Source organism: Rhipicephalus sanguineus, chromosome 8 (genome assembly GCF_013339695.2).
Source record: "Rhipicephalus sanguineus isolate Rsan-2018 chromosome 8, BIME_Rsan_1.4, whole genome shotgun sequence".
Taxonomy (NCBI): Eukaryota; Metazoa; Arthropoda; class Arachnida; order Ixodida; family Ixodidae; genus Rhipicephalus; species Rhipicephalus sanguineus.
Window position 1 is genome coordinate 17,497,183 of NC_051183.1, and position 16,206 is coordinate 17,513,388.

General features: G+C 45.5%; 1 protein-coding gene across 1 annotated transcript in view; it reads left to right on the forward strand.

The window, feature by feature from the left end:
• Nucleotides 1-15,321, forward strand: part of LOC119401483 (WD repeat-containing protein 26) — a 28,037-nt gene extending 12,716 nt beyond the window's left edge. Inside the window, exons 6-14 of the mRNA XM_037668325.2 lie at nt 1,021-1,226; nt 4,244-4,354; nt 5,529-5,669; nt 6,503-6,622; nt 9,592-9,737; nt 10,181-10,259; nt 11,664-11,793; nt 13,322-13,528; nt 15,137-15,321. Coding sequence (XP_037524253.1) covers nt 1,021-1,226; nt 4,244-4,354; nt 5,529-5,669; nt 6,503-6,622; nt 9,592-9,737; nt 10,181-10,259; nt 11,664-11,793; nt 13,322-13,528; nt 15,137-15,216 — 1,220 coding nt within the window. The 3' untranslated portion in view covers nt 15,217-15,321. The remainder of the gene's footprint in view (nt 1-1,020; nt 1,227-4,243; nt 4,355-5,528; nt 5,670-6,502; nt 6,623-9,591; nt 9,738-10,180; nt 10,260-11,663; nt 11,794-13,321; nt 13,529-15,136) is intronic.
• Nucleotides 15,322-16,206: the final 885 nt, after the last annotated feature.

Below are 16,206 nucleotides of genomic sequence, written 5' to 3' on the forward strand. Positions count from 1 at the left end.
TTCAGTGCCTTTGAAACTGGCAGTTACATGCCAGACTTTGTGATGAAAGGTTAGGAAAAGGCACCACCTGTGGAAAGAAAATTTTAAATGTCGCAAATTTTTCGTGCATGCAGAACAAGGAACATCTACTACATTCCTCACTTTTTGAATCTGTCACACTAAAAGATGCTATAGTTCGTGCCTCCCTTTACATTGCAAAAACTGAGGTGCCATGCCTTGGCTGTATGCAGCTATTTAGCAACGACACATTTTACGAGGCTTTTATGGATTTTCTCGCTGATGATGGTCCATTTAAGTTAACGGGATCGGCCTGTAGTGAGGTGTGTATGATAAGATAACGGTTGCATATTGAAGTGGGCTGCTAGGTATACTAGAGAAATAAAAAAAAAACAGTGCAAAAAATGGGACAGTGTGAAGAGGAGGCAAATGTGGCACTGACTAACAAGCAAATTTTATTGTGTTTTGACGTCGGTATGTGCTCAAAGTGTACTGTCACTATGAGGATGTTGGATATCACCATAAATGGTGCTGTGTCGAGTTCTCGAAATGTCCATGATTTCATTGTGATGGAGTGTATATCGAACGTCAAAACACCATGCAGCTTGGTTTTTAGTCGGCACTGTGTTTGTAGCCTCTCATTGTTGTCCCTTTATTAGTGTTTTTTCATTATGTTCTGTGATAAGACAAGCACTGAATCAGAGAGAAGGCATCACTACAAAATAACGCTCTGGTTTGCCGTAATCTAACATGGGAAAGCTTTTTGGAAGCATTGTAGTAAGTGAGACGTCTATGTCTTGCATTCCACTGTAGGTCTGCTGCGGCAAGATTTTAGACAGCACAAGAAAGCAGAGTTTGAGGCAATGCACTTTAGAGGACCCTTCATGCAAGATTCGCATGCGCGTCAATTCCATACCGTTTTCCTTCGTTGTCATTGAAAGTTGTTTGCGAGTACTTACACAGCCCACTGGCCGCAGAGGTGTCTCGGCTCAAAAGTCTTTGCCCGTGCGGGTGTGTGCGCAGGCTTCCTGCCGGCGAACGTGATGCTCCCTCCGCGGCGGCTGCGGGCGCTGTTGGGCCAGGCGGTGGAGCTTCAGCGGGACCGGTGCACATACCACAACGAGCCCACGCAGCTCCGCGGCGACCCGTCCTTCATACTGGACGACAACTGCTCCCTCCTCACTGACCATGTCTGCTCCCGGGAGCAGTTTCCCTGCCGCACCATTCAGGTAACTGGCGGGTGCCATAAGTGCTGAACAGTCGCACCTCTTGAGGCATGTTTCTGTCACCCTAAAGAGAACTGCTGCACCCTTTGGGATGTCTTTCTGTCACTGCAAAGGCAGTTACACCCATTGAAGTGCATTCAGGGGTGGAAGCGCTGCGCCATTTGCGCCACGCTGCGCCAATCCGCTTCTGCTGCGCCATCCTGCTCCAAAACGCATTATTGCGCCGAAACTGCTCCCAAGCGGTTTTTGGTGCACGGCCTCAGCGATGGGCTCCAGTGCGCTTCCAGAACCGATCACCGAAGCTACGTTTGGTGCCTTTATGTACCGCTGTCATCCGTGTCATGGTGCGCCTATGCGAGCTTATATCATCATCACATCACTTGGCGCGCTCTCGTGACGTTGTCGAAGGCACAAAAAGCTAGCGAGCCTGCACAGGAGCTAGCTACAAGAAAGTGAGTTGTGCGGCCATATGTCGATTGTGACGCCGGCGGCAATGGAGTTTTCTGGTGCGCTGCGCGCACGAGGCGGTTGCTGTTATCGTGGCCTGGGATTGCGAACATGAACAAAAGTAACTGCGTTGACGCTTCATAATTGTCGAAAAGGTTCTATTTACTGCGAATACTTATTTTGATGTAAAGCCATGAGGATAGTGCGAGCAGCCGCCGCGGACGTAAACGCGCGACCATTATTTAGAAACTTCGCATTAAGGAAACCGCTGTATAGCTGAATGTGTAATATGGATTTTGTGTCATAAGTCTTCATGTGAAAGAAAAAAATTGTTTTATCTGTTTGCGGTCAGTGAAGCCACTACCAACCGCGAAACCACTCACAGGGCCTCGGTCCGTGTAAGTCGGTTGGACCATTTCCGAAACTCATTTTTTTTAGTGAAAGCGTGCCTCTCCATGTGCAGAATTTGTTGCATTGCACACAAGCCCTTAGACGTTATAAATGCAGCATGTAAACGCGCTCGTGCAGCGACGATCTTAGTATCCCTAGTGCGATCGGTCGCGTTGTTCGATTTTGGCTCGTCAGAACCTGCGCTGGGCTCGTGGTCGAGTACGCTGTAGCTCGTACCATCCGCAGCACTACATGACATGCCGCTCGCCGCCGTTGCTGCGTGTGGTTTGGCTCATGTGGTGGCGAGTGAAGAAATATACAAAAAAGAACAAGATAGACACTTGGAACGTTTATTACTGAAAAGACAGATGTGAGGTAGTACGAAAACAGAACCACGGGATACAAATTGTGCGATTGCGACATCTAGTATCATCGCATCTCAAGTACCATATTTGCGTGCATATAAGCGACACCAATAATTGACAAATCTTGGAAGGGAACTTGAAGGGAAAAGGTCGAACCGCATGGCGCAACTTTTGGCGCGATTTACGCGCGTTTGGAGGGACGCGCGTGTTTTTTGACGAACGCCTTCGCGAAATCGCGCTGTTGCGTCCTGAATGGCTTGATTTCATGCGCGACAGACGCGTGGTCGGAGGGTCACGCGCGTCCTTTTGACGAACGCCATCTCAAAATCGCGCCGCCGCGTCTTCATACTCGAAGTAGAAAAGAAAACGCCTCGCGCGGCACATCGCCCGCTCGTCCTACAAACGGAGTTTAGGGTGCAGACACGTGCTTCTTTGGTTTCTCCCAATGCCTCCAGACGGCGCCGACCTCCGCGCATTTCGAAGGAACTTTTTGAAGCCGGCGTAGGCTTTTGACGAAAATGTAGCAACCCGGCAAACGCGGTGCGAAAACACCGCTGATGCAAAACGTTCATTATCTTTAATGTTTTTCATTTTTCAGTCTAGTCAAGTGTAGCTTTTCAGAACATCGTTTATCTCATTTTCCTGAGTCATTGCTCTATCACAGCTGTGATGTTTTGATAACACGTACGCGCGTGTGTGTGCGCATATATATATATATATATATATATATATATATATATATATATATATATATATATATATATATATATATATATATATATATAATTTGTGTTAAGTGTAGTTGGTTCATCAGTATTAAATGTTTTCTAAAATCGTTGGAATTTCTGATGTTCACCAGAAATAAAAAAGAACAATATTTGATCATAGAATTCTGCTCCAAAACTAACTTGCATTGCTCCAAAACACACATTTTGGTGCTCCAAAGCTGCTCCAAAACAGCATTATTCCTGCTCCCTGAGCTGCTCCAAAACACTCAAGCCCGCTTCCACCCCTGAGTGCATTTCTGTCATCCCCCAAAAATTGCTGTACCCTTAGGGTTCCTTTCGTTCACTCTCAATACAGTTGGTGTATTTCTCACTTTAAAAATGGCTGCACCCTTTTGGGTGTCTTCATCGCTGAAGGCACTTACGCTCTTTGTGGCATCTTTCTGGTATGCTCTAAAGATGGTTACACTCTTTTGGGAGTATTTCTGTCACCCTAAAAACAAGTTTACCCTCAGGGCCACCATTCTGCCACGCAGGAATCGTTATCTGGCTTGTGTGCCGTTTCCTCTTTTAACACCGTATGGCTGTCACTTCTAGGTCATAAATGGCGTGTATGCTATAAGTGTGAGAGTGTCTTGTTAATACGAAATTCGTGAGCGCCAAGTTTTCAAGAAACAAAAGATAAGCAAGCCAGATGACTACACTCGGACCTCGATAAAATGAACACGGATATAACGAATTATTGGTTATAACGTAGTAAATGAAGAATAGTCTTGTCATAGCTACAGTGTTACAAATAAACGTTTATAACAAATTTCTGGATATAACGAAGTTATTTTCGTGGCAGATGTGACTTACTTTGTTATAATGAGGTTTGAGTGTATTACTATTGTATGACAGAAAAACGTCCCAATGTTTTCTTGAAAACTCAGCGCATGCTACATTCCTTTGGACAGTGCTATGTCACGGTGATAGTGCACTAGTTGGATGATGGAAGAACCATGGGAACCCTATTTGCGTTTGAGAAAGAGTTTGAAGAAATGTAAAAGAAAACTATAATTTGTGTAAAACTGCTCTTGTTGGTGACGTGCAGATTCTCAATGACCACTGTGATGAGGTGTGGTACTGCCGATTCTCTCATTCCGGCGAACTTCTCGCTACGGGATCCAAGGACTCCACTGTCAAGATCTGGGAAGTCAACCCGGTGAGTTCAACTGAAACACAAGCGCTGCTAAAGGTTTACTCATGTAACCTTTGTTCTTTCGCGCTGCGTGTAAGACGCAGATTTATTTATTTATTTATTTATTTATTTATTTATTTATTTATTTATTTATTTATTTATTTGTTTATTTATTCAGTACCTGCATTGCATTTGCAGCCATTACAGCAGGGGGGGTACATACATCACTAGATCAGTTGTCATTTCATTTCTACACAAAGCGTGGTAAAAGTCGTCATTACATTTAATTTCTACAGTATTTGACAGAAGAGCATTCCACTCGCTCGTGGTCCTACAAAAGAATGAATAGCGTAAAGTGTCACCTTGAAAAAGAAATTCAAGAACTTTCAAGGCGTGGTCCATTCTATGCGAAATCTACCGATTCCACGCGAGATCTACTGGCTTGCCCAACTTGTTGCCTTACTTTGAGTTAGACTGACGCATGTGCTCTAGTCCGTGGCTTGACTGTGTGAACCGGTGAGCTCATTGATCACAAACTTGTTTGATTAGAAACTGCTATTGTAGCGGGCAAACATGATCAAATATGAAAGCAACGCAAGAAATGAGAGTGCAGAGGCCATGGAGTAAGGTATACGCTCTTTAGGTAAGGACATTTCATGGCTTGCTTGGTAGGCACATTTGACCAGATGAAGTATCAACAGCACGCACTTGTTGACAGCAGTATCTATCACTGGGGCGTTGCATTCAAGGCAGGAAAGGTAGCTTTTATCGTTTTATCGTTTGTTGCTATAGCAACCAGCACATCCCAGGAAGTCACCTGAAGAAAATAGGTTACTGCTGCAGAGAAAGGCACCCACGTTGCATGCGTACTTAATAGTTGGTCAGGCACGCTAATTGTGACGCACGTTTGTTTGTTGAAGAATTCGGATTTCCCGCGAAGCACAATTTGTTGTTGCAATTGGAGATTTTTCACTCTTCAAGCTGTATCATTCGTCATAGTCGCTGCCGCTAGTTGACCAACAAGTTAATTTTGTCTCTGCAACGAGTGGTCTCTGCAAAGAGTGAATTTCTTACATTGTGGCAAAGGCCAGGAAGGCAACAACGTGTGACCATTGTTGTCTTTGCTCTTACTTAACCTGCCATCATGCTATCACTAGCACATAGCTTGAGAACCTCTTCTCACTTTCCTTGCTCGCAGGCAACATTGACCCTGTCCCTGAAGCGAACGTTGGAAGGCCATCCGTACGGTGCTTCCTACGCCGCCTGGAGTCCCGACGACTCGATGCTGCTCGTATGTGGGCCTGAGGATGGCGCGGATGTTTGGCTCTGGAACGTCCAGGTGAGCATCTGCTTTGTTCACCCGTCTGATGTCATTAGACGTGACGTTGGGGCTGTCAGGCTCACTTATCCTAAAAAACAGTTATAATAATGGTTCACCAATGCAACAGTTTGGCAGCACCTGTGTGTGTGTGTGTGTGTGTGTGTGTGTGTGTGTGTGTGTGTGTGTGTGTGTGTGTGTGTGTGTGTGTGTGTGTGTGTGTGTGTGTGTGTGTGTGTGTGTGTGTGTGTGTGTGTGTGTGTGTGTGTGTGTGTGTGTGTGTGTGTGTGTGTGTGTGTGTGTGTGTGTGTGTGTGTGTGTGTGTGTGTGTGTGTGTGTGTGTGTGTGTGTGTGTGTGTGTGTGTGTGTGTGTGTGTGTGTGTGTGTGTGTGTGTGTGTGTGTGTGTGTGTGTGTGTGTGTGTGTGTGTGTGTGTGTGTGTGTGTGTGTGTGTGTGTGTGCCTTTTTTTCGCCCATGTTTTGCGTGCACTTTTGGTTCTCTTTATAGTAATGGTTTTGTTTCATGTCTTGTGCTCCTTTCCTTGATTTAACACCACCAACCGATACTTTCATGTCACGAAATGTGTGTGCACTATCTATGTGACGGAGCGTGGTAATGGCAACGTTACAAAGTAATGTCGCTATTACTGTGTAAAAAGTAACAGTTACGATTATAAGTTGATCACGTGAGAAAGTAATCAGTTTAGTCTTGAAGTTAACGTGAAAAAGTAACTGGTTACAGGTAACACTTTATTAGTAACTAGTTACTACCCATGACTATGTGTTATGTTCTGAAAAGCGGGATGTTTATGCCACCCCCTACCCCTTCCCCACCCCCCCTTTTTCTTATCGCAGACTGGAGAGCTACGAGTGAAGATTACGAACCAACCGGAAGACAGCATCACGTCATGCGCATGGCACCGCGACGGAAAGAAGTTTGTCTCGGGCGGCATCCGCGGACAGTTTTACCAATGTGTGAGTTGGCAACGCCCCTTCAAGTGCATTTGCGAGTTCGCTGTACAAGATTGATTCTTTTCTTTCTTTTTTCTAATTGTTTTCTCAATCAATATTGAAAATGTAATCACTTCGTGTTCCACCAGTCAACAAATAGTCAGTCCACATTTTGATCTCAATTTTTTCTCTAGTACCATACAAGTTTTAAGTAGAGCTGTGCGAATAGCAAAATTTTGGGTGCGAAGCGAATTCGAATATTGAAGTGGGAGTGCGAATCGAATAGAATATTTTTCGAATATTTCTCGAATATTTCTAGAATATTTTTCTTATACTTCGAAGCGAAATTGCAGAAAAAAAAGTTGGAGAGGATTCCTAAGCATATTCTTATGAGATAGGAACATGAAAGTGTTTCCCTTCGCTATGTTGATGAAGCACTGGCGGGGTGGTGTTTCATAGTTGTCTTATCAGGAATGAGGCAATGTAGAGGCCGAATTCTATTTATGTTCATGATTTGGTGCAACTAAAGTGTTGCCGACAACACTTTACACGTGATAGGCAAAGATGCGATTTCCTCAGCCTCTCCTCCTCTCAACTTCTGTGGAAGCCCAACTGATGTGGCGGACAAGGGCGCGCTCCCTTCAAGTCCGGAGTTCCAAATCTGCCTCGATATATAAGAACATTCGAAATTTTGGATGCTAAAAAGCTTCAGCGTCCAATTTTTCGGACTTCCTGCATAAATTTTAGGTCCAAACCAGCATTAATTGAGCCCCCACCTCTGCCACATCTTTCATCTCCATGTTAGAACCAACGTTTTCTTGAGTAAATACTAGGGGTGTGCGAATATTCAAAATTTCGAATATTTTTCGAATAGTGTTTGCTATTCGATTCGATTCGCACTGGAATTTTACTATTCGAACTATTCGAACTTCCCAAAAACAAATACAGTCAGCGTCCGAATGAAAGTGTCCCCTTCAGATTTTCAATATGCTTCACCTCATTAGACCCCGGTATTGCGGCAAAGCTGCCTTTCAAGCTCCGCTACGGTCGAACTTTGCTAAGAGACAGTCAACGTCCGATTGAAAGTGGTCCCTAGATTTTCAATATGCTTCACCTCATTACATTTCGGTATTGCGGCAAAGCTGCCTTTCAAGCTCCGTTACGGTCGAACTTTGCCAAGGCACAGTCAACGTCCGATTGGAAGTGATCCCTAGAGTTTGAATATGCTTCACCTCATCACACCCCGGTACTGCGGCAAAGCTGCCTTTCAAGCTCTGCTACGGTCGCAAATGTACTCACTCAAGAAAACACTGGTTCCAACATGGAGATGAAAGATGTGGCAGAGGTGGGAGCTCAATAAACGCTGTTTTGGACTTGAAATTTGGGCAGGAAGTCCGAAAAATCGGAAGCCGAAGCTTTTTAGCATCCAAAATTTCAGATGTTCTTATATATCGACGTCTACGAGGCAGATTTGGAACTCCGGACTTGAAGGGAGCACACCCTTGTCCGCCACATCAGTTGGGCTTCCACAGAAGTTGAAAGGGGAGGAGAAGCTGAGGAAATGGCATCTCTGCCTATCACATGTACAGTGTTGTCGGCAACACTTTGGTTGGACCAAATCATGTACATAAATACAATTCGGCCTCTACATTGCCTCATTCTTGATAAGACAGCTATAAAACACCACCCTGCCAGTGCTTCATCAACCTAGCGAAAAGAAACACTTTCATGTTGCTCTCTCGTAAGAATATGTTTAGGAATATTCTTCAACTTTTCTTTTCTGCGATTTCACTTCAAAGTATTCGAGAAACATTCTAGAAATATTCGAGAAATATTCGAAAAATATTCGATTCGATTCGCACTCCCACTTAAATATTTGAATTCGCTTCGCGCCCAAAATTTTGCTATTCGCACAGCTCTAGTAAATACATTTGCGACCGTAGCGGAGCTTGAAAGGCAGCTTTGCCGCAATACCGGGGTGTGATGAGGTGAAGCATATTGAAAATCTGAAGGGGCATTTCAATCTGACGTTGACTGTATTTGTTTTTGGGAAGTTCGAATAGTTCGAATAGTGAAATTCCAGTGCGAATCGAATAGCAGACGCTATTCGAAAGATATTCGAAATTTTGAATATTCGCACACCCCTAGTTTTAAGTGATTAGTTTTGCTGGGTGGACACTTCTCAGCACGCGTATTTGTGTTTCATGATTTTTTTGTGAAGCTTTGGTGTCCTGGCGAATTTTATTGGCGATCACATTACAGTACTCAGCTGTAGATGTTACTTTTCCTTGAACAATGATCTCTTATTTTGTATTTAACTTGGAATTTACATTAACAAAGCAAAAGCATTTGATCTGTAAACAGACACCACTTGCCAAAGGCTCCGTTTCTGAGGTCAAATGTGGGCAAGTGCTGGCTTCACCTTTGCTTGTAAGAAGGTGCGGGAGCTTCCATTCCAGCATTTTTTTTTTGCAGGCGAAGCTTGTGTCACCTTACAAGTGTTGTTGGTGTTGTAGGTGTGACCGCAAAAAGCCCGGCACCTGCGAGTGTAAAAAGGGGGCACCAGTCATGCGTGCATTTCTATGCACCGTTTTCCAATAATTGATGCTCTCTCAATTGTGTGCTTTTCGGCTATCAGTCTATTGAAGTGACTTGTCGTTTCACGTCACCACATTTCATTGTTGCGGATATGCACGCATGGCCGTCGTTGTTGCCTGTAGCAACTGAAGTGCTGCGCATGGATGAAAGTTCAATTCCCGACATGCGGGAAGGAAACAGTTAGGAGGGTGCATTGCGCAATGCGATAGAAAGAAAAAGTAGTAGGTAAGGCACGCACACGCCGCGCTTCTCTTGCCTCCGTTTTCCCGATAGGGCAGGGGTTCCTGAATTGTTAGAACCTCCTAGGGTTGGGCAGACAAGGATTCCGTAATCATTTAACTCCGTGGCATCTAATGCGGCGCTGGTTGATCAAGTCACGTGATTTCTTCATGCAGGACCTGGACGGCAACGTCTTGGACTCATGGGAAGGCGTTCGGGTACAGGGCCTGCACTGCCGCAAGGACGGGCGCACTGTGCTGGCCGCCGACTCTCACCACCGAATCCGGGGATACGTCTTTGATGATCTCACCGATTTCAACGTGTACGCACTTTCTGTACTGTTGTGGTCTGTTCTGTTGTGTTGTACACACATTGCTAGGGAGAGATTGAGGTCTTTTAAAAAGCTAACCAACTGCTTTCCACTACAGTGTGCTGTAAAAATTTTATTACTACAGTGTGCTGTAAAAGTTTTAATAAAGAAAGAAGGATGCTAAAATAAATCTGAAAGCAAAACAGATGAAGAAAACAACCTGGCGATGGAGAGTTACCTGATGTTCTTCGCGTGCCATATACGTGCGTTAGTTACAAATAGCAGACTTCTCTTCAGAGTTTCATTCACGGTCAAGAGCACAAACCTGTCGTATCATACATAACTGCACTGCTATTCACAAATGCTTGTATAGCTCTGTGGACGAAACATGTCTGACGAAAAAGAGCATTATGGCAATGGCTAACTGTGCCTACTGGCTTCCTTATCTCATGCAGAGTCCAGGAGGAGCACCCCATTATATCGTTTACGGTCGACGACACGGGGCGGCTTGCTTTGCTCAACCTCTCCACACAGGTAAGCATGTCGGGGACGCAGGACAGTAGTCTTGTTGTTCTGTGACAGGCGCTTTTTCTTTTGGCGCAATGCAAGTAAGATGTGCTGTACGGCATGTAGTACTGAAAGAGGCCATGGCACTTAAGCACTTGTACTTTGCAACGCTGCTTTTAGGTACTAGTATGCTGTTCCAACAAGCCCCAGCACAAGTTTGATCAATGGTTTGCCAACTATCCCAAGTTTTCTAGGGAGTAGTGGAACCCAGTATGGTACCTCTATTCTTAAACTGGGCTTTTGGAGCAAATATTTAACCCAACATTTAAGTTTGGGTACTATGACTCTAAACCTTACTGACATATAGAGTTACCTCCATTTCATCATGGCACGTCATGTCGCAAGCTGTGGGATTGTCGGTTGCAGAATCATTCATCCCAAAACTACCAAGACCATGAACATGCCACGCTGAAAGTGGGCCTCGTGAGCAAGGACGCCGCTGAAGTGTTGGGCCTATCGTTTACCTACACATCATTAAGAGCACAAAGCAGCAGTAGCACGCAGAAAGGATCCCAGGTTGGTCGTCAACAATAAAGTTGCATGTGTGAGAGACATACCGTGCCATAACCATGCAGAATGTGACCTCTGACATCTCACATCAGCGTCACCAGACCGCTGTAAGATTGGAGTCTGACATATATTAATTCAAGCATAAAACGTGGGAAAGCGGTAAAATTTTGCCAGTTAGCTTTGGAATGTGTGTGAACTGACATATGAAGTACAGTTCAGGTATGAAAATTTGGTGTTGCTGTCCTCTGAAGTAAGTTATCACGGTAATTGTGTTTCCACAGCATCTGCAAACTGCTAGACATTTCACTCGGTCGGGTGTCTTCAGCCCGATTTTGAAGAGGGCTCTGTACTGCTGCAGACCGAGTGATAGTGCAATAAGAATCACTTGAATGTACTGCAAGAGGTCTTTTTCCCCCCCACGAATGGAAAATAGGCTTGTGGTTATGAAAGACACCTCTTGAAGGAGTAGTTTGTCATGTACTCTCTTTGTATTAATCTTCCTGAAGATGTAGTCAGTGATGTACTCCTTATTACTCTTGCAGGCTTGTGGTGACGAAATACACCTTGAAGGAGTAGTTTGTGATATACTCCTTGTATTACTCCTCCTGAAGATGTAGTCAGTGATATACTCCTTATTACTCTTGCAGGCTTGTGGTGACGAAATACACCTTGAAGGAGTAGTTTGTGATATACTCCTTGTATTACTTTTCCTGAAGGTGTAGTTAGTGATATATACTCCTTATTACTCTTGCAGGCTTGTGGTGACGAAATACACCTTGAAGGAGTAGTTTGTGATATACTCCTTGTATTACTTTTCCTGAAGGTGTAGTTAGTGATATATACTCCTTATTACTCTTGCAGGGTGTGCACATGTGGGACCTGGACGACAAGGTGCTGATACGGAAATTCCAGGGTGTCACGCAGGGTTACTACACCATCCGGTCATGCTTCGGCGGTGTGAACCAGACATTTGTTGCCAGCGGGAGTGAAGGTATGAAAGCAGTCTTTGCCATGTTGTGAGAGAGACCGACAGGGCTCTGTTGTTAAGTGCCAGCAACATGGAAGTTGCGATAAAAGGAGAGCTAGTGTCCGTTTTTAGTGTTCTCATTAGATGGCGACAAGCATTTGTGTTTTTGGAAATGGTCTTCTTGGCAAAAGGGCAGAGTTTTTAACATAGTTGCAAAGCACTCTAGGCTGGACCTGCTGTATTTAACCACCAGAGTCCAGTTGTGAGAAACAGATGTTGTAGTGACAGTGACACAGCGATAGTGTAGTGTAGTGACAGCGATGGCTTCAGTGACAGCTCCATCTGGCTGCATGTGGCGGAAGCTACTGCCGGAGCTGGAAATGCTTCATGGATGAGTTTTGGACACAGCCGCTACCACATTTACTCGATTGTAACACGACCACGATTGTAACGCGAGGGGTGACTTTTTATTGCCTCAAGGAAGAAAAAAAGTAAAAGCATGAAAGTAACGCAAGGGGCGACTACTTTTTGTTGCCTCCAACAGCAAGCGAAGACCGCCAATGTCACGTGAGGCCAGTGGAGGCATGAAAAAGCGTATTTATTTTGCAGACCGTCTCGAAATACGGTGTTTCACAGCAAACCACATGACACGTTGAACTTTATTCATGGGTTGCCCATCTGCCAAGCGACATCGCTTGCTTTCAACTGTGTCAGTTCTACACTGACCGCCAAAACGAAATCAGCAACACGCTGCTCCAATTCAAAATGGTGGCCATGCTCGCTCCTGAAAAGAAGCTCCTGCTGAAGCTGCCACTCGCAGATGGGCACCTCACTCACGTTGAGGCTTCAAGCAGCACCTGATCTCTTCAGCCGTCAAAATAGCACGCCTCTTGAAATGGGCGTTGTACTGGGCACAACGCATTTTCATTGCAAGGGGAGCTGAACGAGAGTCGAAATATTCGAGGGCAACCAAAGCCACCAAGACTGCCACACATGACGACACAGGAACAGATGCGAAGTGCGTGCCGTCACAGAGCGGGGAAACAGAGAATGGTTATTGTTGTGGTGGATCGAAATGGCATTTGGCTGGCACGTGTTGCCAACATGAATTGCGAAATGGCCAAAGCCATAGTCATCTAGAATTGGGTGCATCATTTCACCTTTTAGACAATTTGAATTTCGGTATTCGGTTGTAACGTGAGAGTCGACTTCGGGTGGCAAAACTCTGGAAAAGAACTCGCGTTACATTCGAGTAAATGTGGTAGCTCTTCATTTTCCATCTGTGTGCATCGTAGTCGAGGTGCTGCTAATAGCAGTCTGTGGCAGGTGTTTGTGTAATGCGCTAGTATCTGTCATTGGCAGTGGGGACAATGAACTTATTATATACATCTTGTTGCTCATTGTTTTTGTCGGGCTGATATATGTTTTTGACTGTACTGCGCAAGTGAAAAGCGTAATCGAAAGATGCCATTTGTGCACAGCAACTTTGTTTCGGGAACTCTTTTTCTCGGTTCTCAAGTGACATGCTTTCCTCCCACGTGTGCACTTGCAGACAACAAGGTGTACATCTATCACGTCAAGTGGGAGAAGCCAATTGCCGTGCTGCAGGGCCACTCGCGGTCGGTGAACTGCGTCAGCTGGAACCCAGCATGCCCGTCAATGCTGGTCAGCGTCTCGGACGACTGCACCATCCGCGTCTGGGGCCCCGCAGCTGCCGTGCCCACCAATGTGCCCAATGCTTCGCCCAGCTCCCAGTCGGGTTTGTCTCCCATTCTGTTCATTCAGGCAACATGCTGACACCTGCCAACCCTACTGAATTTTAAGCAAAGCTTCTATGAGTTACAGGATTCAGTGGTGGCGGTGGCGTAATTTGCGAAAAACTCGGCGCTGGCGAGTGTACAGAAGTGTTGGTGTAGGCCCACCATGGTGTGCCAGTCACGTGTGTATTTGTACGCGCACCGTTTACCAAGAACCGATGTTCTGTCGATCGTGGGTTTGTTAGAAGCTGCTAAAGCAAGCGAGATTCACAACAGTCCCCGAGGGTAAAAGGGGCATTGGGATTTAAAATAATAAAAGAACACTTTTTGTTGTCAGTCTCTGCCTTTTCAAACTTGCTTCATTTAACTGCATTGTAGCAAAGGCAAACCACCGTTAACATGGCACGGATGTGTCCTACAAGAGATGTATGTGCTCATGACGAACATTAAAAAGAATTTTTAAGAACATGCCCTCCAGCTTTCATGAGCGAAGGGAGTTTTATGAATTTTAAAGTTCACAGGTTGGCAGGTATGTGGGTTGAACTGTGGCCTGTTGGACTTCGGTCTGGTGGTGCCCCAAATGATTGCTTCACTGGTGCTTAACTCAGTAATCTCCAAACACAGGATGGCAGCATTTGTACCGAGTTCTGTCACGTACGTCCATTTTAATCGATTAAAGAAAGCATTTGTTGGAATCAAGTACGCTTGAATACACTGCGGGATGAGTAGTATTGAAAAATAAAGCTTTCTTCTTAGAAACCACACCCTCAGAGCAGTAGCATACTAATTGCAAAAACTCTCTGCCTTAGCAGTGATTCCGCTGAAAATGATGCAGGTATGATGCTGTTTTTCATTTATCTGCGTAGTTTACATTTCCGTAACTTAAAGGGGCCTTGCAACACTTTTCCGAGTAATCGTCTAATGGCTTCGTTAAAAGAGCTTATTGCCTCACGAATCGGCTGCCGCAGAAATGTTTAGAATCCGTTGAGTACAAGCGGAGTTACAGGGATTTGGCACACTCTTCAATCGCTTTCTCTCTCTTTCGTACCAGCGAGTGCGCTAAAAAGCTTTTGCAGGGAGGGGATGACAAGGCGGCAAGATGATGCGTCCCTTTGTCAGTGCTCCTCATGACCTTGAGCACTTTATCATTTTTTCTTTGAACACACGGCTTACTTTCAGCGTGATCACGAGTGCGCTCGCGGGCACGTGGCGGCCGTAGTAACTGTGTAGCTCGCCATGCTGAAATCAGTCAACAGCTGTGGACTTGGGTACATGGCATTATTTGTCGAGAGAAGAGCCAACGATTTCTTATCTTTGTGAATTTCAAGCTGCGTGCTGAGCTGTAATGTTTGGCTCGTGTGTTCTCGGGAGCCTCGACTACCAATCGGAAGAGTTTTCTGGCCATGCTGAAAAAGTGTTGCAGGTTCCCTCAAGCCCTGGAAAGTGTTTATCAAAACAGAGAACCTGCGTAGCACTTCTTCCCTTCCGAGGTTGAAGTCACGGCACATTGTGCACTGATTCATGACGTAGCGGCAGTGTGTAGGTGTCGCATTTCAATTATTTTAGCACCCTTCGCTTACAAGATTACCGTTTTTCTTTGTCCATTGCAGGAGAGATGGGCGAAGGATCCCCCTACTCCAACGGCAGCAGCAATGGTGTCTGTGACGGCGACGGCAACTCGGTCGTCTAGCCCCGCGCTGCCTTTCCTTATCTTCTAAGGGACTTTAATCAATACATGTTTCATAGCATTGTGTGGAGATGGGAGAAAGAGGAATGGAATATGAAAAAAAAAGAAGGAAAAGAGACCGGCTGTCTGAATTGCGCCGCTGCATGAACGCATCTGCCGTTACACCCGTGTGTGTTGTCAGCCAGGTGCAAGTGTGCCACGGATCGCCGAAGACACCCGGCCCGCGGATCGCAAACAAGCTCTGTTTCAAGCTCGACTCGGCTCCGAAGTTGTCTAGGCGGCAGACCGCGCACGCGCCTGCCGTGTCGTACGCATGCGGATTTCGTTTCGAGGCTTGGCCTGGATGCACACGTGTGGAATGCGTTGCCGAGCTAGCAGACGACGTTGGACGCGCTGTCGACGGCTCGGTTGGCCGATTGCATAATGTTGGCTGGCATATGCCGTGCAAGCGACTTCGAAGGCTGTTTTTTGTTGTTTATTTAACTCCTGCAAGCTTTTTGCGCACAGAGAGAGCAGGACAGTTCTCTTCGATGTGTTGTAAAAAAATACGGTTTTAAAAATTTTTGTTGTCAATCTCTTAATACGCGTAGCGAGGGCTCTGTATTGGAAGTTGCTGTCAACTTTCCTAGTGGGTGCTCTTATTAGGGTGCACCTCACACCATTTGTTGAAATCAAGAATTGTTCTTTTTCCCATTGGCTGGCAGTACAGTTTTCGCCAATGTCGTTTGTATGTGGTCGGTGTGTGTAGACGGCTCTTGCGCCATAGGCTAGACTCTTGTCTCACGGCGGTGTTATTCGATGTTGTGATATTGCGCCGAAAACTTGCACTGCCACTGCCTTTGCGTACTGCGAGTCTGTGCTCAAATGAGCCAAATGTTCGGCATATTAAAAAAAAAAAAAAAGAAAGCTACGACTAATTCAGAGCAGCCAAATTTGAAATGCTGGAAATTATAATGGTGCCCATACGGCTTTGTCGCCTCCGTTCGGATGGCA